The 27,752-nt window shown below is 43.3% G+C and overlaps 1 protein-coding gene across 10 annotated transcripts in view; it reads right to left on the reverse strand.

The window, feature by feature from the left end:
- Positions 1-27,752, reverse strand: part of Ntrk3 (neurotrophic receptor tyrosine kinase 3) — a 381,061-nt gene that overhangs the window by 98,642 nt on the left and 254,667 nt on the right. Inside the window, exons 13-14 of one of the 10 annotated variants that reach the window (XM_087188367.1) lie at positions 19,594-19,728; positions 16,066-18,107 (exon numbers count right to left, since the gene is read on the reverse strand). The exons of 8 other annotated variants lie outside the window; for them this stretch is intronic. In XM_087188367.1, coding sequence (XP_087044493.1) covers positions 17,989-18,107; positions 19,594-19,728 — 254 coding nt within the window. In that variant the 3' untranslated portion in view covers positions 16,066-17,988. Of the gene's footprint in view, positions 1-16,065; positions 18,108-19,593; positions 19,729-27,752 lie in introns of those variants that run through there. One more of the 10 variants, XM_087188368.1, reaches the window with a different exon arrangement.

Consider the following 27,752-nt stretch of genomic DNA (forward strand, 5'->3'; position numbering starts at 1 on the left):
CTGACTTAATATTGAGCTTAAGGCCACAGACGTTGAAACACAGATTCTACCAGCAAACACAAATGTTAAATGTACTGCAAGTCAAAACCTTAGGGTTTCCATCTCCCCTAAACATCACAATGGCTTCTCGTCCCAGGACCTGACACTCAAGCTGGACCTTGATCACATCATTAACTTATTATTAAAGTACTGGCACCAACAAAAAGGAACCATTTCATCAGCCAGAGACTTCTCAAACATATGGGCTCTGTGAACCTGTTCATGAGTAACAGCTGTGAGGGACCAGGCACAGGAACTCGGTCTCTGGGACACTTGGTGGACATCCTGGAATGGTCCCAGCATATTCTGCCAAGGCCATGGAGCTGAATTCTCAGCATGGTGAGAAAACAAGGATTTGGGAGACTACTTCCTGCATTTCCTCAAATGTTTACCAAAAAAAGCCAGAAGCAGACCCAAAATTAGGCTATGAAATCAGCAAAAATTAAGTGTACAGAGCAGGTGAATTCAGCCAAAACTCTCAGTAATGAAAATAGGTGTTTTGCCTCCCCTATGAAAGACTTTCTGTCCAACAATATTTTGTTTCGGTCCCCTGATCAAACAACTAATACAGGACTTTTTTCAGGAGGATCACAGCACAAGTCTCCGTGTAACCAACTCACTTCAGATGAGCTAAGGAAATAGAAAGCAATTCTCTCAATCCTCGCTCTCCTCAATTCTACCCCTGTCATTTTTATTTTCTGCTGTTGTCCCAGATGAGTTAACAGTTCTTCCTCCTCCCCATGGCTGAAAAGTGAATACCCAAACTTCTGTCTCCAGTTTTCTATCTACTTTTTGTATTCGCCCCCATCTAGTACTCATCCCTCTTCAATACTTTAAAACCATCTTTCCCACAATCTCACCTAAAAGATAAAGTTTAATGAAAGCATCCCTTGGCCTCATCTTCCCTGGATATTACTCTCCCTGATGCCCCTCATCACCAGACTCAAGCAGTCTGTGTGCTCCTGTTACCTGCCACTCTTCAGCTCCCCACTCATCCTTCAAGCAGTCACACTTGTTTTCACGGCTCTACTCCACAAACACATCTGTCACAAAATCACAGTGATCTCTTGATGCCCAAATCTGATTGCTTTTTCTTAGTCCTCATTCAGCACAAGTGAATCTCAAGTCCTTCCCAGTCTGGCCCAAGCTTATCTGATCTTTCCCATCACGAGCTACCTGACATATGACTGTGGGTGCTCACTTATCTTAGTACACATACGTATGGCCAGATTTCTGAAATTCCAGGTAGCCCAGAACATACAGGTACCTATCACAACATAGGATATGACTTCAGTGTGTGCAACTGTCTGTGAAGCAGGGATCATCTTTGTATCCTGTGTGTGACACTAATGCATAGCTATCTAGCACTTGGGATTAAGTGTAGATATTCATTAAATCATGTTATTAAAAGAAGAATTTGTACCCCTGATGCTTAAAGAACTTGTTGATGATATGGGTGAACTTATAGAGAATATAGATAGACTCTTTTCTGAGAGATCTTTAAAAGGAAAAAACATTTAATTAATGCCACAGTTAGTAACTTTAAAAATGAACAACTACTTATTGAGCACCCACTGTGCCAGGCATGGCAGCATTAGCACATTTGCAGATTGGCTCACCAGCTATAGCACTAGCTGGGGAGGGAGAAGGAAAAGTCAGGCAGGCAGGAAGCAAGCCAAGTCCGAAGTGGCTGCAGTGACAGAGCCGATTCCTTAGTGTGCGCTCTGCCCTGGGACAGGTCCTGCTTCCAGAGCCAAGGACAAGGCCAGATGGGCTAAGCAATGAATGGACACTGGTGTGTTGGTTGATAAGGGCAGCTAGACTCCCTTCAGCCTGGCCATTCAGTGGTGAATTCCTGCTCCAATCTGCTACAATTGCTTCTTTGCAACCCCACAGCAATGAAGGAGAAGGGTTTGCTCTCAGAGTTCTTTCCCATGCTGTATTTCCTTGATTCCCAGCTACTTTGACATCCAGAAAGATGCCAGAGAGCTTACATGGTGGGGCCTACGTGCCCAAGTAGGCTTTCAGAGCTGGCATCCATTGTGCCTTGGCCTGGCAGATAGAAAAGGCCAGCACCCGAGGATCTTGGAATACACATGACATCTTGGCAGCCACCTCTAACAGATGACCAACAAACAGCTTGCTGAGGCTGTAGGAAGTGACGCAAACCTAATAGCACCCTTGGTTTCAACTTTGATGCTCCTCCCAAATGCAGTCTTTCTCTCTTCCCTATTGCTACCAGGCTTTGATCCTTAATGTCACCTCCTTATCTTGTTTATCCCTCAACCTGCTTGGGCTTTCTACATCATCTTCTCTGCTGTCCAGGGAACTTTCCTTCTCCCAGGACCTCATCTCTAGCAAAAGCAAGTACAAGAACTCAGAGAGGGGAGGATGTATTTCTCCTGCATGGTCAGCTTCTGTCCCATCCATGCCCCTACCCCCTAGATAGACATAAAGATCCTGTTGGAAAAAGAGGAGGAGGTGTGTTGGAATTACAGCCTAGTGTTTCCTGTCATCGCTGAGAGCAACTAGTGAGAAAACATGGCTATCACTTGGCCTCAAATGCTGTAGACTTAGATAATCTCATGATTGATCTCACCGCCCCTTTATCTTTCCTGCTGCTATTTCCTTGAATTCACTCCAGCTTGGTCCTCCACCGCCCCAACCCCCCAATTCCAGCCCAAATCAATGGGCTGGCTGGAAAAGCACAGCTTGGAATCGTCTGTGGCCTTTCACAGAAGCTTCAGTCTCTACTGCCATGCTGCACCCAATACATTCCCAAGAGGTTGCCTGCTTAAAGGCCAGGGCAGGAGGTCCAGCACATGGGAATGACCTTGAGAAAGTCATAGCACCACTCTTGGTTAGCCATCTGTACAACATATAAGATTGGCGACTTCACTCAGAATCCCATTAAAATTTTTGGACCGTAGCTCAAAATTATCAGCATTAAAATGTGGTTGGACTCTACCCAGAGGGGCTTGTAAGGAATAGCACTTAGAAGTCACTTGAGAAAAGAAATGACCACTGCATTCACTAATGCTGCATCCTGGGTTCTGAAGCAATGTTTGTCAGAAGGAGATGGCTTTCCCTAAGTCAGCACTCTGTTATAAAGCAGTTAGGTGTCCACAGTAAGAATCTACTCGATACCTGGTTGAAGAATCCCTAAATATCCAGAGGTGACTGCAATGGGCTGCAAGGGAGCAGTGCAGTGACAGGCAGAACCTCTGGTGGGGCTGCTACTCAACCAATTCGCTCATTCAGCCTAGCTACCAAAAGTGTCCATATACCTGCACTGTGATTCATAAAAATTGAAAAATAAAATAAGTCAGTTTTGCAGACATAGGAGACTAGTGAAATAAAGATGGTATGTCCAAACAGTGCAAATCATACAGACATTAAAAATTATGCTATGAAGTTGGGTGTGGTGGCAAACACCTGTCATACCAGCATCCTGGGAGGCTGAGGAAGGAGGCCTGCAAGATCAAGCCAAGACTAGGCAACTTAACAAACTTAGAGAGACTTTGTCTCAAAAAGAAAAAAAAGGGATCTGGAGATATAGCTCAGTATCCAGTGCTGGAAAAAAATCAATCATGCTGGGACCCTCTGTTTATTGAGACTGTGGGGAACCTCATTCTCTATATTACTCTTGGGGTATACATTAATAAACCTTGTGTGGACTATATGTACAAAGCAGGTAAGTAGTTTATGGGAGTTATTTGGCTCTGTGCTGACATTACATTTATTTAAATTCAAACCGTTCAACGTCAATCTATCCTGGGCATTTATAAGAGCAAGAAATTAAATAAACTTGAATACCTAAATACAAGGAAGTAGTATGCATCCTGTGAAAGAAGAGAACATTCTCTAGGAGCTCCAAGAAACCAGAAAAGCAGCGTATTAAAAAACTCAAAATAGGGCCAGGGATTTAGCTCAGTGGTTTCACTGCCTGCTGTGCAAGCGCAAGGACCCGAGTTCGATGCCCGGTACCAAAAAAAACCAAAAAAACCCAAAAAACTCAAAATATTATGCAAGGTATAGCTTAATTTTTGCAAAACAGAGGGAAATATAATATATTAATATTTGTTTATCTTTAATTTGCTTAGATGTAATTCACAAGTGTACACAAGTATACTGGTTACCTGTATGGGAATGGTGGTGGCGGTAGGAAGTATCTGCAGGTGAGAGTCAGGTACAGGAAAGATCATGCTCATGCTTTATATATAATAATATTGGGACAAATAATATCAAGGAAAATGGTACTCCAATAAACTTTATATATATATATTGCATACATTATATATTTATATATACACATAAGCTTTATTCATTAAAGGGGCATAAAATTTATTTTGCATATATATTACATAAACATTATTGAGGTATTATTTACATTCCATAAAATTCACCCACTCTGCTGTTTAATTCAGAATTTTAACAAATCTACCGGGTGGTAAAATCATTAATGTAACCCAGCTTTAGAACATACTCATCACCCCAGTTAGAGCCATAGGTCCATTTCATCTCTGTCCCTATGCCCAGTCCTAGGCAACCCATAATCTAATTTCTAGCTGTACAGATTTGCCTCTTCCTGACATTCATATAAATAACATCAAAGTATAAATGAAGATCAAAATGTATAATAGACAATGTGAAATAGAAAGAAAAGGTCCAAAGGGGAAGGGGGAGGGAGAGAGGAAAGGAAAAAATATGAGAAAAGTAAAAAACAGAAATAAAGTATTTGTAAATATGGAGGGGTGGAGGGGTTGAAGGGAGGGCAGGGGAATGGGGAAAAAATAAGAACCAAGATACATCATGTAAAGGTGCAAGTCCCCAATGATGAATGTTATCATATTGTATACCTAAAATGTACCAATAAACTTAATGAATAAAAAAAAGAAGGACCTTTTGTGTCTGGTTTCTTATTGTATTTTTAAAGATTCATTCATGTTGCAGCACACTATTAGTAATTCATTCTCTTTCACTGTTGAGTAGTATTCTATCATATGTATATACCATATTTTTTTATTCACTAGCTTATAGTTATTGGGTTCTTCCATTCCTGTCTTTTATAAAAAAGCTGAACATTCATGTACAAGTCCTTGTGTGTTGTACTTTTTAAACCATGTGGTGAATATGTTACCTAGCAAAAATTTTTAATGTTGCAAAAGATCGGTTAAATGGCACATACAATCTTATGAAAAAAGAAATAGTACCATACTATTTGGGTGTGCACATGCACACAGGATTTTATTCTGTTAAATAATTAAATAAGTACATAAAAAAGATTAGAAAGCAGAAGACTAAAATGTTAACAGTGTTGTCTCTGAGTGATGGGATGATGGATAATTTATGTGTTTGTATGCTTTTCTGTATTTCACTGAAGTTTCTACTGTGAATATAAATTGCTTTTGTAATCAGAAAAAAGCACACCATTATTAGAAGAAAAAAAACATCTTTCCCATTCAATTTTTCCAGGGTCTTTACCTCTCTGTTACAGAAATATATCCTCACAATGGTCAAAAAATGGAAGGAGGGAAGGATGCAGCCCCCCTCACTTATGCATGGTGCTGGTTATGGCATCAAGAAAACTGCAGATCCCCAGTAAATACCAGTCAACTGTGGAGACCTTGAGATCAGTCTCCATAGCAACCTGACAAGGGCATGACACTGTATGTGCATGGAGATGGCCCAGCAGGCAGAACATGGGGCTCAGACTGCCACAGGTTGCCAGAGGACCATGGTATTTTGCTACATGGCAATGAGGTCAGGCTTCCCAAGGCTCAGAGACTGATAGCTCACCCCAAAATGGAACACGTAAAATCTTAACTGATCATATTGATCATGGGATTCCCCAATCTTCCATTTGTATTTATACATCTGCAAACAGATTTGGTATTTTAACAACATCATTTAGAAGCTAGTTATTTTTCTTCTATGCTTATAATTTCATCATATTGCCCCCTAATTATTCACCTATCTATACCGGACCCATCCCTTACATTTGAAGAACCTAGAACAAGTGGATAATTAGAAATCCATCTCTCACATATCTAAAGATTTGCAAGTTAAAAATCAATCTAACACACTACTAAATAAGATATACCCTATCCTCCTACCCCGGTCAAATATAACTTCAGAATAATCTACAGTAATACTTGAAGAGCTCAGGCTCCTTGGAGTTCTGAATCTTGTCATGTGGTACTAGCATTTTGGTCCCTAGTCTGCTACCCTTCTCTTTGATCCCACCTCCATCCCACAGCAAAAGGGGCCTCACATGCATATGTGTGCACATTCAGCTTGCAGCCCCATCTTCCCTTAACCACCCCCTCTCACACTCCACTACCACAAACAGTAGTCTCTTGGTGATCTCTAGGGCTTAGCAGTGTACCCTTCTGTATAGCAGCCCTCCCTTAGGAGGATGGACAACAAAGAGGTCTGTGTATGCACTGTGGGTACCTCAAGAGCTGTCTTGGTGAGATATTCTGGTTTAGGCAACTAAAACACTGGCCACAAGGGGAGTGGGGCACAGGCTCTTTCCATAACTCTTGGCTTCCTGGCAGCTGAAAGAGAATCCTGAAAGGTGGGCAGCTCCTCTTGCCCAGGACTAAGGGACACTGGTCTATATTCTCACTAAAATAGTTTTTCAACCTTAGTACTGTTCAGATTTTGGGATGGACAATTCCCACCACGGTGACAACCAAAAATGTCTCCACATATGTCTGCTAGGGGATGACTACCAGTTGTAAACCACGGCTCAGACTTTGAGGCTCTGGAAAGCAGCATGTGTAACTGCCTCACTTAATAGTAAAGAGCATAATACAGAGCAGATGCCCAGAAGGTGTTTGAAGGATGAATTAATGAACCAATATGCACTCATGACCTTGAAGGCATTCTTGAAAGACCCTATTCTCCTGCTGAAGATTGTGAAATGTTCATAACAAAGAGCTCATCAGAAAAAGCTCAGAGCAGTTCTTGCCATGGGGGTATAAATGATGTACAATAGGGGCTATGAGCACTGTCATGCACCCAGAACCCCATGATGAGACAGATCACTCTGCCTGGTAGTGCAATGCAGAGGTAAACTGAGAAGGCTTCTTAAGATACTGCACATGTCATAAGCCAATCTCTTTCTGCCAAATCTCCCTGGATTAGGCGCTCCTACATCCCTGGCTGGAACACTGTGAAGCCTCACATGTTCCTTAAACAAATCTAAATATGAGACACAATGAGGACTGCAAAATACATGGTGGGAGACCTCTCATAATACTCCTTCCTGCCATTCATTCTTCTGCTTTTATCAATGGGATTTTGCAAACTCCGTTCATGCTGAGTCTTCACAGTCAGGCAGTAATGCTGACCACATAAAGCCCATGTTCCTTCCCCAGGGCAAGCCAATAGCTATGGCTAAATTTCTTAACACTAGATGAAGTATTACACATTCCTAGCAACTAAGCACACATGGTTGCACCCAGTTTGATTTAAGCCAGCAATCCTGGGGCAGTCAGTGATACTTGCATGAAGAAATGGGCTTCTAACAGGCTCCTGCACTTGGATCATAGTACTCAACTGGAAGACTCTTGGGCACCAAAGGGATCCAGGTTTGATTTCAGATTCCACTTGTGCCTTGATTTCCTCTAGAGCATCAGGTGCGGAAATGTGATCCTGGGACCCCTGGTGGCCCCAAAAATTCAAAAGATGCACTTGTAGGACCGGAGATTTAGCTCAGTGGTGCCTACAGGTCTTGAGTTTGATCTCCAGTACAAAAAAAAAAAGATCCACTTGTAAAAGGGGACATATGTACTGTAGCATTCTTGTCCCTCACAGGCGTCATGCGTGGAGTTGTCCAAGGACTTCCTAGCATGGGATGCATCATCGCTCTGAGAGCTAAATGGACTCTGTGTGTACTTGGGTTTTTACATTTTTCTCAGTTTTAATTTCAAGACCAATAAACATAAATGGATAGAGCCCACAGAAACATAAGTTCTTTAGCACTTAATTACTTTTTTAAGAATGTAAAGGGATGTCAAGACTGAGAAGTTTGAGAATCCTTGCCCTAGATCAATGATGCTTGTCAAACTTCTACCTCATAGAAAGTAAGGAGTAGAGGAAAAACATTTGGAAGACCTTTCTGTGAGGTAGAGTAAGTTACTGACTGTAAAAATAAGTACATTTTCAGAGTTTTATAACAGGAGTGTCACGGTGACATTTTAACTGCAAAATGTTCACTAGGTTCTTCAAGGTGGGAAAAAACAGGGCTAAGAAAAAAGTGAAAGTATTGATATTTTCAGTGAAAGCAATATATCCTGATATAGCGTTGTTTGTATAGAGGTTTATCAATTATCTGATTTATACTTTGACTAGCCTCACCTCCCCACACTCAAACAGTCCAAAAGTTGGCTTCATTTGTTGGTGTGTCTGAGCATGTGAAAAATATGCAAAAATATTTTTAAGAGTGACCAAAAAAACATTCATATCACTTGTAAAGAGGAAAGAGAGAGCATCTGAACCTTGTACTTTTACTTTTTGCTGTAATTGGGGAGTTACCAGTGGATTTCAATTACCCATGCTATTAAATCGAGGTATGATTTTCAACAGCAAGCATTTTCTTTTTACATGTAAGCATCACTGACCAAAATAAATAGATGAAAGACCCCGTTCTCTCCAACTTCACCACCAGCTTTTCAATCACTCTTGATTTATCCTTTAAAATGTCTTCACCCTTCACATACTTATTGTCCCCACACCAGTACCAAGATGTTCTGAACACATATTATCCTTCATACCCTCAGCACACCCAGAAGAGTCACAGGACAGTTCTCTCCACTTTTCAGATAGAACAATGGGGAGATGAAGTTTATCTTCCCAAATCTACAGGGCCAATTGGTGTCCAAACCAAAACCAAGCTGCTTCCCACCCATACTGGAGCAGGGATCCTCTTCTTGCTGGAAGAAGCACGGGCTGAAAGCTGGAGGGGTAGGGTTGACAGAAGAACTGAGGATGTGCTAGAGACCCCTTAAGGAAAAGAGACTCCTGTGTTTTGCAACAATCACTTTCTAGAAATTGTCTTCCCCAGCCCATGTATCATATGATGTGGACTTTCTTAATTAAAATACTAGTGATAACAATAACAGACAATAACAATCAGATAACTCTTGGAGATGTCCATAGCATGTCAACAGGAGAAGTTTTACCAGTTCAAGCCTGAGGCAGCTAAATAATAGAACATAAGCCACTATCGTAAGCTTAGCCCCTTCTCTACAGACTGTTTCCATCTTCTATGCTATAAATAATTCAGAGCTCTCTTTCTTCTTAAATATCACCAAACCAAGTCAGAATCTTTATGTGAAGGGTTCTGCTGTGTCCCTCTCTCCCTCCTCCTCTCCCTCCCCTCCCAGCCTAGGCAACTCCCTAGAGAACGACCCCTCAAGCTTTAACATTTATTCTTTGACATTTCAGACTATTTGTTAGGCAGAGCTGCCTTCTTGAAATCAAAGTTGGAAAATCTCGCCAAGAACTCCCAGTTGGCCCTGTCCAACTGTGACAGAGAGGGTCTATTAACCCCCAAGCATCTGCCTCCTTTGTCATCCAGAGAAATCCACCGAACCCAATCCCAAAGGGTGGCCATCCCTTTCACTTTTTCTACCTGATATGACAACATATTCAGCAGAGAGAGAAGGACCCAGTAACCAAAAGATGTCCTCCACCAGGAGACAGTAGTGACCCATGGGGACATGGCATTTAGGGTATCTCTCCAAGTAGGGTATTTTACATGGGGATCAGCAAGCCTTTCACCAGCTATTCAACAAATGTGTAACAAGGAAAGGTAACTTACCCCAAGACATTTTGCTAGTGGTAGTGCTGAGACTGGGATCCAGGTCTTCATTTCTGTGTGCTACCAGTGGACGATATCACCTCCACCAGCTTACGGGGTGGCTGGGTTTAGTGCTGGAGTTGCAAGCTCTTATGTGAGGACTTACCATTTTCTTCTGAGATCTCACAGTGAAAATTTCTGCTCTTCACAGGAGCCACTACCCACCGGCACCCAGAATCTTTTTGACTCTTTGGGGAGGGCAGGAGCAAGGGACTAAGCCTACAACTAAGTAGAGATTCTGGGTGTGATTGTTGCTTGAGATATAAAAGTGAGTGCTGAGGGACACATCCTGCTTAGCTCTTCTTTGAAAGCTTCTGACCATGAAATAACCAGTGTTTCTTAAACTGTGTGTGCTGAGTCTATTAATAGGTGTTAAGTGAAGAGTGTTCCCTGTTCAATTAGATTGAGGAAGTAGTAGAATGAAAAAGAAATTTATTTATGGCAGGGCTTCACAGAGCCTTTCATATCTAATGCAAATTGTGAATCTGTAAGAGCCAGCTACCCAAAGCAACATTCTCAAAAGTTATGTGATGGATCCTTAGCATCTCATATACCAAAGGGAAAGAGGGCTGGAGTCAACAAAGAAGGAAACACTTGACCTTCATATCATTCATCTAATAACTGCTGTAAGAGAGAAAGATCTTTCTGCAACTTGGGGATTTCAAATTAAGAGAGAACCATATTGCCATAACTGAAGCTTTGGCCAGAAAACTGATCCATTTGTGAGTGATAACAGTTGGTCAAGTGACTGACTCAATAAAATTATTAAGATGGCAAAGTCACCATCCTGAAAAGGCACAGTGGGGTTATTCTGGTCTTTCAGGTTGCCCATGAGGCATCAGAGGCCCTGTGCACCAACTGCTTGTTGTGGTAGCAAAAAATGCCAAAATAATGGCCGTAAAGATGGAACAATTGTGTGAGTCATTTAAATATGGACTCAGAATTTAAATTCTCCCAGGAAGGACATTCTGAAAATATGCTCTGTATTGGTGGGGCCTCCCCTCTGCCCACTGATGGTGGGAAAGAACAAACTCAAGTTCTCATTGGCCAGTTCCATATCTGGCTCCCTTGGAAGCAAAAGCCCCAGATGCAGAGCTGTGGCCCTCACGTGGGAGCATCCTGGGTTCTAGCTAGGCCCTCTTGGCAAGGTTGAGTTTTCAGAGAAAGTATCCATGACAAAATTTGCTTTGCAACTTAATCTCATGTTCTCTCATTCTCTCTTAACTGCAAGAGAACACTGATGCTTTGATGTATTCATAGGCTGGACTTAGTAAGCATTGAGCCTATATTTTGGAATTTTCTTTCTCCCTAAGATTGTAGGACAACCCCAGGAGAGGCACTTATGTTGGTTGACCCAAGGAACACATGCACGAGGGCACAGAGCTTGGTCTTATTTGGATGTGGGAGAGCAGATCTTGGAGATGACCTGTCTGACCAATGCTGAGAAAGACTAGATGTGTGAGAGCTTCTTTTGTAGGTTCAGCCTGTCACCCAGGCTAAACCCTTTCAGCTTCAATCTCAAGGACACACCGTGTCATGTGCTGCTGCACCTTCAAGAACCTGGCTGTGAAGTAAGTGTTTCCTTAGGCCTGTGCAGCATGTAAGGACCATGTCACATCCCTCTAAGAGCACATGTGGCCCCTTTTCCTAGCCCCACTCCCTCTATTTCCCCAGGGGTCAGGATTCTGTGATTTTTGGCCAAAAGCCACTTCAAGCTTTTCAGAGTACAGAACATTATAACACAACACAAGGGCCCAAGCAGAAAGAAGCTAGTGTGAGCTTCAGAGTAAGAAAGCAGGTGGTACTTCAGAACTCTGCAAAAGAAGTATCACTGGGTCTTATCTAATAGCAGTGAAGTCACTTTACCATTTACCAGGCTAGGTCCTTGTCCTTCTCACTGTAGAATAAACTTGTGGACAAGGGCGAGGAGAGAATCTGTCTTTTTAAGAGAAATAGGCCACTTGCTCCAGCGAGGTCTCCAAAGGCAGAAACAGGCTCCATTGTGCTGCCATGGTAACAGCAGGCAAGAGCAGAAAGGGAGGGAAGAGAGTGGCAAAGACAGGCTGGTTGTGTGTCATTGTTGGCCACTGAGGCATCCAACATTACTTACCACAGTCAGACTTGGTGGTATTTTCCAAACTGATATGATGCTGGGTCCTTCAAACTGTGATGAAGCCACAAGTCAGGGATAGCAGTCCTGACTCCTTGCCCTTCAAACCCTCTTCATGCCTAAGAAGAGAGCTCTGACAACTCCTCCTCTAAACTCGTGACTTGACTTTTCTTTTGGCGGGGGGAACTGAGATGCCCAGTGCCCCCAGAAAAGCCAAACTCTGTTATTCTTATCTATGCTACATAAATCTCTCTGTACCCTTAGCCAAATCAAAGTAAAGCTCACCTACATTGGAGAGACCTCAAGGGGCTCCTTTTGGCAGAGAGTCTTAAGAAACATGGATCCTGAGAAGCCCAGAAGGAAGTACAACCACCCCGTTTTGTAGGCATGAAAATCCCACAAAAGCCCTCAGCCACATCTCCCTACAGCTCAGGCTATTCTTTTGAGAACTGGTGCCTGCTTTGCTACGTCAAAGAGTTCCAAGTTCCTTTAAAAATAAGACCCATCCAGACCTGGACTAGAGTCCTCCAACACAGAATCTGAGTTATCAGCTTCCTGGATGGCTCCGCAGAATCTGTGCTCCACAGAGATCCTCCTGCTTGTCTTGCTTCCTTTTCTTTCAAGAGCTAAGCAAAGGCTTCACCCCAAATATCTCCCTCATCCTCTCCATTCTCACTGTTCCTCACCCCAGAGCATTCAGAATATTGGGAGGTTGAGGGCAGTGGGAAAGGAAGATTGAACCTTCTCAAGAACCCACACAGGTGTTTTGTGATAGGAAAATGTCATACAGAGAGTCAAAAATGCAGAGATGTCTTTGACCTTGTCACCCATGCAGATACCTCCTCTCTGGATAATCCAAGCTCTAGGTGAAAGGGAAGTCAAGTCACCCCAACAACATTTCATCCACTGAGTTGGAAGAACTGAGACTAACATCCTACCCAAATGGACTTCAGAAAGCTGATGTAATTTCAGTACCTCCTCAAAGGGCAGATAAATGACCTCATCTTCTGCTACCACTTCTTCTACAACTTACTTGTGAGTTCAAGTGTGTTGAAGGAGGAGTATTATTTATCTCGGAAAATATATTGTCAGACCTGGGCTGAAGTTCTTCTGGGAGGTGAGAGGTGCAGATAGTAGTGAGAGTAGGTTTTCTAGGGCGAAATACAAAACCAAAGCTGTTTGAGGAAACTCTGGGCTGCAAGCACCTGTACCCACATTGACCAGTGTTAAATGAGTGGGGAAGGGGTGGATGGACAGAGCCAGGACAGGAAGGAGTAAAGCTCTAGACTTTTGCTGGACAATCCAGAATCTAGTCAGGCTCCCCACATACCCTCCTCAGCCCTCTGCTCTCATGCTGGAATTCTCCCTTAGTCTTTCCCAGAGAAGCTGCAGAGTGGCCAGTATCACCCGACTCTAGCCTCTCCCTCCCACACCCTCCCTGTCTCTCTCATTTCACTCTTGCTTTCAGAGTCATGCTGGTAACAATGTGCACATTTATCCTTGACCGCTGGACTCAGCAAACACTGAAGCACGAAGGCTCCAGCTCTTTGCCTAATCCCTGCCTGGCTTAGCTCAGAAAGCTACACAACAGTGAGCTCATCCTGCATTGATCAGCCTGCCCCTGTGCCTTCTCTGCAGCATCAAACCCTCCCTGGTTGCCTCACTATTGTGTCTGAGCTGCTAGGTACTTCGCTTAAGCCAGCCTTGACCTGGGGGAGCTGAGCTGTGTGGGCGAGGTGTCACAGCCCTCTTTGTGCTGCTGTGCTCACACTCATGGCTGAGGAGGTGGGGGTGAGCACGCGGCTGCTGAGAACTTGGCTGCAGAAAAGAATTCCCACATGAGAGGGGAGGGATGAGGAGGCCAGAGACCAGCTTGTTGCCTTCCAAATCGAACCTGCTTACCATCCATCTTTGCTTGGGTGAGAATCACATGGCTCAACTCTGGCATAACAGGAGGTCTCTGAGGTGTTGTGAAGAAAGGTTAAATGGGGGTGGGAGGTCAGGTGAGGATCATTTTCCTCCACCTTCCTGTCTGATATTGCTTATACTTGCCCAGACTGGGGAAGCCTAACCTATCATCCTCACTATCAGACTGTCTCAACCAACAAGTTCCCCACAAGGCCAAAGATGCCATCACTGTTAGAAAATCTCTCCTACTGCGAGCCAAGTGATCGGTTTTAGATCTAAGACCAACCACACCTCCAGGAATCCAGGATCACCAAGTGCTAGAATGAATGAGAAGAGAATACTATGGATGTTCTTTTCTAGAAAGTCTTTAAAACCATCCACTTCAGTGGTTCCAGAAGAAAGTATAACCTTGCCCAGAAGTCCCTGAAAGACTTCTCTTTTTGTCTGGGGGTGGAGGGTAGGGCTATGACTATGTAGTTCTGCAGGAGAAAGAGGGGCTGCTGTATGAAGCAGCAGAGTGACAAAGGCAGGGAGAGCCCAGGGTCCATCCTGGTGCTGCCAATCACAACTAGAAAAGCCCAACCTCATTACTGAATCTCTCGGGCCTCAGCTCTCTCATGGGTAGGATATGCCTTGCTCTGAGTAGATGTTTCCTATGTTAGGCATAGTACATTTCTAATGCTGATGTAGCAGGCCGATGTGGCTGAGCTGGCATCCTTCCTGGACTGAGTGACCTCACTTTCTTACCTGGAAACCTTTCAAAGACCCCATGCACCCATCTTTTCCTCTTGCTGGTGCTACATCAGAAAAATACTTCTTCCTCCACCTAGCTAATGCTGACCCTTTCTCCTGAGCTGGGGATGCTTTTCCCTCCCGTCTTCTCAGGGGCTATTTATTCTACCCAATAGCTATTCTTCCTTGCATCAGAAGACTCTATGCATTGGAACAAAATGAAGCTTAAAAACTCTCATATTAAAAATGAAAGTTTCCCCCCTTGAACCATGCATTTCCCCACCATTATCTCAAGGATAGTACCAACTCTCAGGCATCCATGTTCCAAACTTGACTACCTGGAGCCACTGAGAACAGAAAAATGCAGAGCTGGGACACATCCTACCCCCAGCCACTTTGGAGGCCAAAGGCAGCCATTTCCAAACTAGAAAGAGTATGAAGGTAAATTAAAAGGCACCAACCTAGCCTGATCAGTTCCCAGTTGGACTTCCCAGTGAGCTCACTCTTGTCTCATTTCTTCTTCACTTCCTGAGTGATCAAACCCACCTAGCATCCCCCCCACCAAGCCCTCCTGTTCCATATCTCCTGCATGAAGTATCCCTAAAGGAAGAGTGTAAGTTGCAGAGGTATTTCAACTTTTTGGCTGTGTCAGGGCTCAGGGCCCACGGTGGACAGAGGTGCCAGCTTTTCTAAGCCTTAGACTCTCAGTAGGATACCCCAGAGTATCTTCCCCCACTCTTGCAGCCCATGAAAGACCTATCATGACAACCGGAAACATGTGTGTGTGTGTGTGTGTGTATGTGTGTGTGTGAAATGTCTCTGAATGATGATGAGGTAGATCTGTAATCTCAGAGCCCCATCTTTCTCTAGGCAAGGTCACATTCCTAAGACCCACAGAAAAGATACAAAACATCCATCCCAGGTAGAACCCCACTGGCTTACTGATCCAGCATCCCAACTCCCAGATCCCTTTGCACATCAGCTCTAAAGAGAAGATGTCCACATGTCTTAGTGGTTCATATCACAGAAAAGTCCTCCAGGCACCAAGAGAGTGTAAATCTCACTGGCTGGCCCTAATCATGTCTCCAGGAGTCAGGAGTTGGGTTTGACTTTTTCTTCAGCCTCTCATGTTCTGTGACCCTGGGTGAACTCATTCAAATAAAGGAGCCTTTATTTCCTTCTCAATAAGATGAGGATGTACTTCACTGTATGAGCCTGACCTATCTGGAGGAGTCTCAATGAAAGCAACCAACGAATGGACTGTAAACACCTTTGTAGACAGAACTGTACTAAGAACTTCTTTAAAGGAATAATAATGAAGCAGGAAAGAAATATGGGGAGCCTGGAATTTCTTTATCTTTAATATTCTTTGAAAAAATTCCAAATAAGAGGTCTGATCCAGTCATTTCATTAGAAAATAAAGTGTTTATTAAGAAACTATACACTGAACACTCCTATAAGTCTCTGTGGAAACACAACGCCCCATTGTCATAGCACAAGGTGAGGAAAATGGCAGAATAAAAGATGCTGGGATGAATGGAGCCTGGGAGGCTGGAAATGAGGTAATGATTTACAATTATTAAAAAACATCATCCTCAAGCTTACTCCTTAAAGCCACACTCAGGAGGAGGCCTTCGACCAAGGGGCACTGGGCTGTGATAGGGAAGGGCCTGGTATGGGGCTATGGGGAGTAGGATGGGGAGCTGGGCAGAGCTAACACATACCTGGAGGCCCTGGAGAAAACCGGAACTCCCAGGTGATACTCTAAAAGCTCAGAGGCTTGGGAGGCCAACCCAGATATGAGTGAGAACTTGGAAAGCTTCCTGTTTTCAAATCCCATGGAGGCATCTGCAGAATCAGGCTGGGAACCTGACATGTAGAACCGCCATCCATAGGAGCCAGGGAGGAAACCCCTCAAATAGGATTCTTTTTTCCCGGGGAAATTTGCTAAAGTCTGGGATCTACTCTCAATTGCTGGGCAACACTGGCTATAACAACTGCAATTTTGTCCCAAGAACTGCCCGTGGGGTGCTACCTGTTATTCACCATTAAGTGATAGCTGAGGCTGCCTTTTCCCAACAGGAACTTCTGTGGGAATGCACAGAGCTGGGCTAAGCCAGAATCCTGTCTGGCCACAAATGTGCCCTTCCTATCAAGCAAGGGACAGCATCTCCCCTTTCTCTCCCCGATAGGTCCAGTTGAAAGTGGGGGAAACAGAGCCCCTCTTTGGGAGAGGGTGGCTGTGGAGTAAGGCATGAGTCAAAGCAAGCAAAGTAAACACGCAGATTGACCAGAGAACAGGATGACACTTCCACTGGTGCCATGAGAGGGGCTGGAGGAGACCAATTTTTACTTTTCTTCCCCTTCAGTTCATCTTGACCTTGAAATGGTGATTCCATTGGGTTCCAAAAGTTCTCAGAGTCAAGAATAAGTGGAAGTGGGAGAAGAGAGCCAATCCCAGGATCATGGACTAGCAGGAAGGGCCTTGTTCCCTGATTCCCTTGGTCCCTTGAGGTCCTAGTAGGATGGCCAATTCACGGGCAAGACCTCCTGCAGCCAAAGCTTGTCGGAACTGCAGCTCTAGGGGCCAAGCCGGAGCCTGGAGAAATGCTCTTTCCAAGGAACCGACTTGGGACCTCTAACATCGTACCACTGTGAGCCATTCCAGAGAGAAGAGGAAGGCGGGGCAAGTGTGTCCAAAAAAAAGGTAAATTTTCTCCACCAAAAAAACAAAAATGAAAACAAAGTGGTTTCCATTCTTTCCTCTGAGACCTATGCTGGTGCCAACGCTTGGGCCTGGCTCCCCCTCCTCTTACCACGCGGTCTCCACCTCTGCTTAGCTGCTTGCTCTCTGACTCTTCCCCACTGTAGCTTGCAGGGCGACGAGGTCACTAAGAGGACAGCACGGGATCCTAGGGAGAGCCAGGGAGACCCCACACTTCTGAGCACGGCTGGACTTCATCAGGCTTTCTTGTGGTGGTTGGGTTGTTTTGCAAAGCAAGAGAATGGCTAGTGTTTTTAAAAGATGGCTCCTGGTGCACAGGTTTGTAATTCTCTTTATTGGCTCTAAAGATGGTGGCAGGAGCTGCCTCGTAGGCTGGACATAAAAGGACCACAGTGATGATTGGAGGGAAGGGGCAACCCTGCCAGTGGTGGGTGGGGGGAATGCCCATCTTGGTGGTGTTAGATGGTGCAGGGGCACCAGTGGCTCATGCAGTTTCTACTTAGCATCCCCGGATCCAAAGAGAACAACGCCTAGAGCTTCCAACCTCTCAGAGGGCCCAGCCTACCAAGGTGACATCAAAACAAGGAGGCTTAAAAGGAGTTTTTAAAAGCCATGACGTCCTTTGCTGAAATAAACATTGACATCCTCAACATAGATGCCATGGTTAAGAGGCTTGGAATGTCCAGGAAGGCTTATTGGATTCAACATAATTTCTCTGAAACCTATAAAAAACAAAAAGAAAAAAAACAGAAAAACAGAAAAAAGCAAAATAAAGTAAAAACCAAAACCCCCAAAGAAGATCAAAACTAGGAGGGGAAACAGAGAGGGAGCTCAAAAGGGGAAAAGCTAGAAATATGAGTATAGATACAGATATTGGAAATAGCCAAATAAATTGCCAGCACAAGGGAGGGATCAGGGTGGCAGGTTTGGGGGTAACTTAAAATCAAGCATGGTCAGAGAGACTGGAAAGACCAGGTTTTGCCACAGCCTCCACTGAACTGATGAAAGGAAATAAGCGTAACATTTGGAGGCCTGGCCTTGGACTGCCATGGAGAAGGAGGAGTAGACCAGCGAAGGGGGTCTTGGTCTATCACCGTCTTTCTGGAGGAAGGAACCCCGATGAGTGGGTGGAGAAGGAGTGTGCACACTGGGTCACTAGAGGCTAGGGAGGAGAAACTATGCCCTCCCAGAACTCCTGGTCTCTAGGAACCCTAGCACAACATTTCCAAGAGCTGACATTTCATAGACCAGCTTAGGCCACACCAGGAGGTGGGTGCTGTACTTCCAAGCCTACAGGCTCTTTCGCATTGACCCCTTCACTTCCTGTCACTAGATCTGTGCAAGGTTTCAGAAATGGTGGCTGAGATCTCAGCCTTCCCACAGCTCCAAATCTTACAGGGGATGGAAATACCCTGGAGGAGTAGTGTTGGTGGTCACTGGGCCATGGGTTGCAGCAATCAAGCTTTCCATCACAGCTCGGTTTCTTTCTGGCCACACAGTCAGGTGTGGGTATTCTTAATCCAATCTCCAGAAAGAAATTGCTCAACTGACTCCTGATTTTAAAAAATGTCTCTAAAGAACGTGCATATCTGCATATGTGTGTCTAAGCATGTAGACATGTGACACACGGACATGTGAACACAGCAAGCCTGTCTTTTCATGAAGCTATGTGCAGGCTTGTTGGCCACAGGGCACTGGGAGACATATGAAAGGGAGACAGAAACAATTCATTTGCATTCAGACTTTTCCCTCCTCCTGCCCAGGACATAGTATGATAAAAGTGAGGTTCTAGTTTTGGGTGTTAGGATCCCTCCCTCTCCAGGGCCTGAGGTCAGCCTTGTAAAGATAGAAGGAACCTTCTTTGTCTATGACATCATATTTAGAGGAAAGCTGGGCTGACCCCAGACAGAGGCTCCCTGGGACCTGAATGGGGAGGGAAGGAAGGTCATGGGTCTGTGACAGCACTGTCTCTCTCCAGGCCACAGTCCCTCTCTGACTTCTCCTGTATCCTTTGCCTAGGCCCTATGAAGTTTCCTCCTTTGGAAGTAACTTAAGGGACTGGAGTCTTATTCCTACACTGGACACCTAGTCATATCCTGGTCTTCTGAGACATACGGAGATTTTGTGAATCTTGGGGTCTTAAGAATCAAAATTTGGTAGAGGGAGGGGTCCTTACTGCACATGAAGATGTCAAAGGAGATAACTCACCATGTGACCTTGGGTAAGACACATCCCCACTCTGGACCTCAGGCTCCTCATATATATAGTGAGTTGATGGGACTAGATGATCTCTATTGTCCTTCAAGTTTAATATCCCATGATTGTCTATATTTGAAAAGACCCCTGGCAGAAGAGGCAGACATGGGGGAATTAATGATCAGTATTGAGCCCCAAGTGCAAAATCATGGGGGAAATACTCTTCTTAAATGCACAATGCCAGAAACAGAAATCCAAGTCTTCCCAGCTCCTGTACCCACAATGCTTTGCCTACAGGGGCACCTGGTTTATTTTATATATGAAATTTAGATTCATCATCCTCTGAGTATCCTACAGTGGCATTGTAGAATGAGTACAACTTAGAGTCAGGGAAGAAAGATTTGCCATCACCACAAACTCTACACAATTTGGTAACATGCTTGTAATCATCCCTTTCTTGGGTCAGAACATCCCCAAATTGTGTCCATTATTGTCACTCTGGGTGCCATTCCTGGGGATGGAAGGAAGATTTTTATGACTTGGGAGATGATCTTGCTGGACTCTAGAACCTCCTTCTGGCTTCCTATCTCCCACAGAAGGAATTCAGCTGATTTCCAAAAGGGAAGTAATTATCACAAAGGATAATGATATCTTGAAATAGTTTTTGCTTTTGTGAGGGCATAAAACTTTGAACAACCAAACCTGTTGTTTCACTGCAGACATGGGGGCCACAACTCCAATGGAAGAGAGTCTAGCTTCTGAGAGGGAACTCTCCTTTGGAGACCCTGCAGCATCCAAGGGCCCGGGGAGGCTCCGTGTCAGATCTATTGAGGGCCAGGGCCAAGCTGGTCTAAATCTCTGCCAAGGTCCCTGAAGCTGCCTTCATGAACATGAGTCATTTCCCAGATGAGCCAGGATCTAAAGTTTGTTTTCTCTGGAACTCTTTCCCAGGTGGAGCCTTTCCAAGATTCTAAAAGCTGAAGCTTGATAGCAGGAGAGGCATCGCTCCAAAATGCTCCACCACCCCACCACCCCCTTCCTCAGAACAATCCCAGAGCAGGAAAGGAAAGGCATTTGTGGGCCAGGGGGAGACAGGAGTGACTAGGACCATGGTGAGCACTAGTGAAAGGGCAGATGTGTGGAGGGGAGGCCAAAGAGAGCCAAAAACACCTCCAGAGACGGCCTTGTCCGCTAGATGGCTCCTGGACTCCCACATGTAAACTTTTCCTCTGTCAAAACCTCTCCCCACAGTGGTCCAGCACAAAGGGACTTGTAGGACCTTTGTAATTCAAAACAGAGCCTAGTCTTCAGGGACTGTCCAAGTATATCCTTGCTGAGAGTAAGCCAGAGATTCTAGGATCATCTCGAGAAAAGGAGGGAAGTTATAAGAAAGAGACCAGGGGAGATAGGGCACTGTGCAACCATGAGATTGGATGAGAGGTTTTGCAGCCAATCGCATTGAGCCAATGGCAGCCTACATAATTAGGGGCAAGTCTTCTTTGTTCATTGCAGCAGGAAAGACCAGGTTCTAAGGCTGTGTTATGCAGAAAAGTCCCAGGATTTCAAACCTCTCTGATGCTGACAGTTATTCAGCACTCACCTCCTCTCTCTCACTGAGGCTTCCACCCTGCACTCCGATTTGGGGTTTCTAGAGCTCCCAGCTCTCTAGCACATGCCAGTGAGAAGAGTTTCCCTGCATCTTCTGATGACCTCCTCTCTCTGGCTAGATTCTCAAAGGCCTTTGCTTCTGACTTTCTTCTTTTTGTTCTTGGACATAACGGTTTTATTACCTAACTCCATTGAGTGATGTATGCTATTGCTTTGATAAAAGACCCAGTACCCATTTGTGCCGCCACCTGCCTAGCAAGTGCAAGGTCCCGAGGTCGATCCCCGGGACCAAAAAAAAGAAAAAAAAAAAAAAAGACCCAGTACCACATGGAACTCTCCTGCACTATTTTCAAACATCCCCTCTTTCAATGTATTTGTCATCTTAAAGTTGTTACGTCACAGTAATGCTTAGCACTTACATAGCACTGTATGTAAGAAAAGCACTTTAAACTCCAGAGTGAGCTGAAAAACACAGGCGTCCTGGCACTGAGGTCATGGGTGACTTATTAATAGGAAACCAGAGGCATGGAGCAATTCAGGCAAACGAGCACCTCTCCCTAGTCGTAGTATTATACCACAGCCTCTCCACATTTCCACAAGTGCTCAGAAGAGGTAAAATGTTAGTAAACCATTCTACAGACACAAAATTAAGAAGGAAGCCTCAACTAATCCCCACTATAACAATCCTACAATGAGACATATCACTGATTGCCCTGGCAGCCAAAGATCTGCATAAGTGAATGACACTGCCAAGCACTACCTACAGTTAATTCACTGTCCTCTAATATTGACAAATAATTGATCATATTAATTCCACTTTAACCAGTGAGAAAACTGATACAAAGAAATCCCCAGGGTATGTTATGGCAGGATCTGAATCTGAATCCAGCTCTTTATAACTCCAAAGTCCTTGTAATGAACTACTCTGCAGTATGACCCTATTTAATGAAAATCAATATCCAGAAAGAGGCGATGGCAGGGAGGTCAAGGCAGTGGTGGTGGGGACATTCTCCAGGGGAAAAGGAGCTAGGAGTCTGGTTCTTTCAGTAAGCCCCACACAGAGGGCTAGACTTTTCTTTCCTCGTGAACAGTTTCCCTAACTTGGGAGTCAAGTACTGCCACACCTTGTCACTCCTCTCATCCAGCACAGCCTGGCCCAGCTCTTTTCTTGAATCCCTCGCTTTTGGTACTCTCTGGCCTGTGACACCCATCACCCCTATGCAAAGTGTTTGCATAGTTTGGGAATGTCCGAGGAAGGAATCCCAAAGTATTCAGACATTAACTCTATTTTGACACTACTTTTGAGAGTTCAGCCTAGGAAGAACAAAACACAACCTCACAAACAAGAGATAGCAATGAGTCTGGAGAGAAGAGCCATTTTCACAAAATAGCTACCCCCATACAAAGGATGTATGATATCTAAAAACAACCCTGGGACGCCAAGCATGGTACCTTGAAGAGCTTTCTCCCCAGTACCCTTTCCTAGGCCACTACGTGAGCAGGGTGAACAGAAAAAAGTTCATGGTGATGAAGAAAAGCTCCTGCACATACAGATATATGGTTTCATTTCCTACATATGTGATGACCCCTTCAAAGATACGCAAAGGTGGTCACTAAGCATTCCCAAGGGTATCGAGAATGTGGCTATGATTTGTTTCATACTTTTGCCTCCTGGTGTGGCTATTGCTCCTCTGAATCTTTCTTTTCTTGCCATCAGATTCAATCAAAGCCTCATGGCACTAGCTCAAGTGGGTGAGACCCAAATTCTACAGCTACAAACCTAACCCATAGGCCATATATAGCCCTTGGATCTCAATCTCTATTTCTCTCTCTCTCTCTCCTCTCCCTCTCTTTCAGAACAATTTTTTTTCTTTTTTACTTAGTTGCCAACATTTAAAACATGGAAGATTCTACATTTAAAAATCTTCCCATATTTAGCTTTCCTTGAAAAACCAGGCATTCTGACAAGCTGAGCCAACATTTCTGCACAGTAATAATTGGTTGGAACAGAGGGTGACCACTCAACTTACACAAGGTGTGTTCCTCCAGTTTTCCATATTCCCCAATTCTCCCTATTATCCTCTGCTCTTACTTATCATATTTGCATGGTTTATCTTTGCCTTTGAATCTGAAACTTTATAATATGTATTAGGGTCTGGCTATACATTAAAGACCAAGGAATGCCATTCAGCAAGCCTCAACTACTTCTCCTGTAATATCAAAGTAATGCTCCTTCTGGTCATGATTAACAATTGTAATGAAGGGGCTAGAAATCTATCTCAGAAAGGAGAAGAGATAGTTCAAGAACTAAATCATGTTGGTTTTTTTGTTTTTTGTTTTTTGTTTTTTTTGGTACCGGGCATTGAACTCGGGACCTTGCACTTTCGAGGTAGGCGGAAGAACTACTGAGCTAAATCCCCAGCCCTAAATCACATTGTTAAGAAGGGTGTTGTTTATAGATATCAGGTTCCCAACAAGAAAACATACTGGAGACCACAGAGAATGCTGCCACTAGGAAAGAAAGTGGTACTTATATCACTTATATCATCAGCTGGCTGTGCCTTTCACATTGCCTAACATATGTAGGCTTTGACAAAAGGACAATGAATGTCAACCAGCAAGATTTTCTAATGCAACTATTATATTTCACGGAGTATAATTTGACAGCAAGTATTCCTGTATCCTTATAATAATGAACATATAACAGAAGGTTCTTTTGGATATTGGAATGTACATGGAACTGAGATGTTCCTGTTGTATACTTCAGGGATAAGAGTGTTGAGTGAGATTATGAACTTCAATGCAGGGCATCTCTTCCCCTAGAGTCACCTCAATACTGCTGGGAAAATGAGTGCTGAGATTGCCTGGGCTGAGTCTGGATCCAGCTGTGTAGAGAGGTTCAGATGGAGGGGGCTGAAGCCAAATGAACCCTGAATGAGAATAGGCCCATGGAATCAGGCCCACAGGAAGAGTGGGAGGGCATCCATGCATGGGTGAGATAAAAGGGCATCAAACACCAAGATCTCAGACTAAAGCCAACTGTTAACCCCTTGAGGAATCCAAAAGGCTCTCACAGCTTGTCCCTGAGGAATATTCCATGGACTGCACTCAAATGGGGACAGAAGTGCCAGGGGACTTCACCCTTGGCCTCACTAAGACTATCCCAACAGTAAGCGGATCGCCACTTAAAGGAGTGAATGTTAGTCCCAGAGAAAGTGAAACTACTTCTTAACACGGATGAAGTGACCTGACTCAACATGCTCCACCAGCCATAGAAAATACTAGTCATATGGTGAACCTCTTTACCATTCTCAAAATTCACTGTATAAAGGAAAATCTGCAATAGCTGAGCATCTCTGTTTTGCTCAGTCAAAAGGAGAGAGAACTTCAGGTATTATTAATCCACTTCATTCCTTTCCTCACACTTCAAGAAATCTTTGATGCTTACTATGGTTTTTTTTTCTCCTCTAGATTCTTTGTTTTTGGTACCAGGGTTCGAACTCAGGTCCTTGCACTTGAGCAGCAGGCGGTGAAACCACTGAGCTAAATCCCTGGCCATCCTCTATATTCTTTTCAGTCTTCTCAAATGTTTAAAATGTGAGAAAATTATAGAGACTATCAAAACTCTGTGCCCACCATCCAGCATTAACAATTTATAACATACTGATACCTTCATTTCAATATCTGAAGAAATAGTCCATTACAACAGACAAGAGTCCAGGAGAGTTTCCCACCAGGAATTTCCCCCTTTTTCCACCTCACCAGAGGCAACATCACTGCTCTGAAGAAGACAATTATCATTTCCAGGCATCTTGCAATAATTTTGCTACCTGTATTAATAAATATCCAGAACCAAAGTATAGTTATTAGTGTAAATCTAAACTTTTTTTTTAAAAAAAGGATTTATTCTAAATTTACCTCTTTTAATATATGTAATTTTTATTCAGTGATTTTAATTGATGGAGTCTATTGTGTGAATATACACTACTACAAATTATATTCCTGTCCTACCAACTGATTCTTGTCTATTTTTCACTATTCCAAAAAGGAAGTGGCAATAAATATTATACAAGTCTCTTTATGCACATGTGGGAGAGTTTCTCTAGAGCACTAGTTGGCAAACTTTTCCCATAAAGGGCTAGAAAGAAAATATTTTAAGCTTTGCAAACTACACAGGCTCTGTTGCAATTACTAAATTCTGCCAATATAGTTGGAGAGAAGTCATAGGCAACAAGTAAATAAATGATCATATTCCAGTAAAACTTCACTTATAAAAATTGGCCAGAGTCAGAGTGGCCCTTGGCTGGTAGGCCATAGTTTGCTGGCCTTTACTGTAGTGTCTGGTCACTCATACTGCAGGTGTGAGGGCCAGCAGCATCAGCAACTCCTGGGAGTCTGGTAGGAGCAAAGACCCTCAGATGTCACTGAATCAACATGTGCATTTTAACAAATTCTTTAGGTGATTCAAATGTACAGAACATTTGAGAAGTACAGCTTTAGAGGATATTTCTCTAATTTAGAATATATACACCCTATCTCTATTGCTAAATGTTTCCCCAAAGGGATGATATCAACTCATATTTCTATAATTACTAAATGGATGAACTTCTTATCCTGTATTGCCATATCTGGCATTATTAAACATTTTTCTTTCCAAACTGATGAGTGTTAGATGTTATTTCCTTGTAATTTTAACATGCATTTCCCTGATTATTACTGAGGTTGCACATCAACTTAACTGGGGTTTCCTATTCTGTGAGCTGCCTATTTATATCCTTTCCTCATTTTTGAAGAGAGAGAGAGAGAGAGAGTGTGTGTGTGGCGGGGGGGGGGTATCACTCTTTTCTTTATTATTTTGAGAGTGTGTTGCTTATTTTGTATGCAAAATTTCCATTGGCTACATGCATTATAATTTGTTCTGTAGTTCATTGTTTGTCTCTTAATTTTGTATATCATATGTATATAGATTTAAGTTAATATAATCAAATGCATTAATTTTTCTCTTTATTTTTAATCTGTTTAAAGAAATATTTGCCTTCTCAAAATCAAATATAGTTTCTTTTCTTTTAAAAATACATTTTGTAGGGCCAGGGATTTAGCTCAATGGTTCCGCCGCCTGCCCCGCAAATGCAAAGACCTAAGTTCCATCCCCAGTACCAAAAAAAACCTACATTTTGTAAAATCTCCTTTACAGAAGAATTCCAAATAATTTATGTAGAGATTCCTCATTAAAAGAGATGGAGCTTAACTCCCTCCTCTTGAGTGTGTATTGATATTGGATGACTTATGATATGTATCTCAAGGGGGAGGGTGTGTCCAGTAGAGAAACCTGGTAAACACTGTGTCAGCCAGGTGATCAGGGCTAACATCACAGTGATGTCACGTGATAAGTAGACATTATTGACATGATGTGGTAAGAATGGCACTTCGCCTCAACTCCCCAAAATCTATGATCCTAAGTAGCAAGTCTAAAGTGATAGATATTCTATGTGAAACCTAATGAGTGTTCCTCAACATTGCCAAGGACATTAAGAACAAGGAAAGTCTGAGCAACCATCACAGACCAAAGGAGGCTAAGGAGACATGATCATTATATGCAATGTGATATCCTGGAATACAGACAGGACATTTGGGGTGAAATTCATGAAATCAGAATATGTGTTGTATCTAGTTAACAGTAATGCAGCAGCACTGACTTCAAGTTAAATTTTCTAATGGTGTTTAGGAAATAAACTTGTTTTTTAGTAATTTTCCTGAGCTTCTTAACTAATTCTCATGGTTACTTTATAAATACCATTTGATGTTCTACATAGGGTGATCATATCCTTCACAATAAGGACCATGATCTCCATCTTTCCAATTCTTTTATTCCTCTTCTTGTCTTATTGCATTGGTGAGAATCGCTAGAATATTGTTGAATAAAAGTCATAATAACAAGCATCTTTATTAGATTATTTTTCATTCATATCATAATTTTGACTTATAATTTATTTTGAGTGGGAAAGGTTTTTTCCTTTTCTGCTCATTCATATAGTTTAACTTCCTGTTGTTGTTGTTGTTATTGCTGTTGTTGAAAATGATGATTGTTATTGTTGCCTCCAACCAGCCTCTTGGAACTTCAATTCTGAACTAAATCCTACACAGTTGGTTTGAACCCTCTGCAAACCAATACTGGGAATATAGGACAATAGTTTCCAGCTACTTGAGTGGCTTAACTAGGTTCACAGTTTTAAAGGCTGAATTTTATCCTCTCTTCCCAACTTCCTTAGGGTCACAGATTCCCATTAGCTATACTTCCAGAAAGGGGTTAGCAATATTATTGTTCAGAATCTTTTCTTCAGTGTATAAGCCCCTCCTCAGCCCGTGGCTTCAAACAGTGTCTCTAATTCTGATCCTCTGACAATGTGAAACACATAGTTTTGCAGATCCTTCCAGAGCTAAAGTCCCTGCCCTGACTTTTTGCCTCTTAGAGTTGGAGGCCCAGAATGAGAAAGGATATATATATATATATATATGCTCAGAATGAGCAACAATCTTTACCATTTCTCATCCATAAGATTATT

Source organism: Heterocephalus glaber, unplaced genomic scaffold (assembly GCF_053883595.1).
Source record: "Heterocephalus glaber isolate CG9 unplaced genomic scaffold, H.glaber_assembly_v1.0 deba00001531, whole genome shotgun sequence".
In the NCBI taxonomy this organism is placed as follows: domain Eukaryota; kingdom Metazoa; phylum Chordata; class Mammalia; order Rodentia; family Bathyergidae; genus Heterocephalus; species Heterocephalus glaber.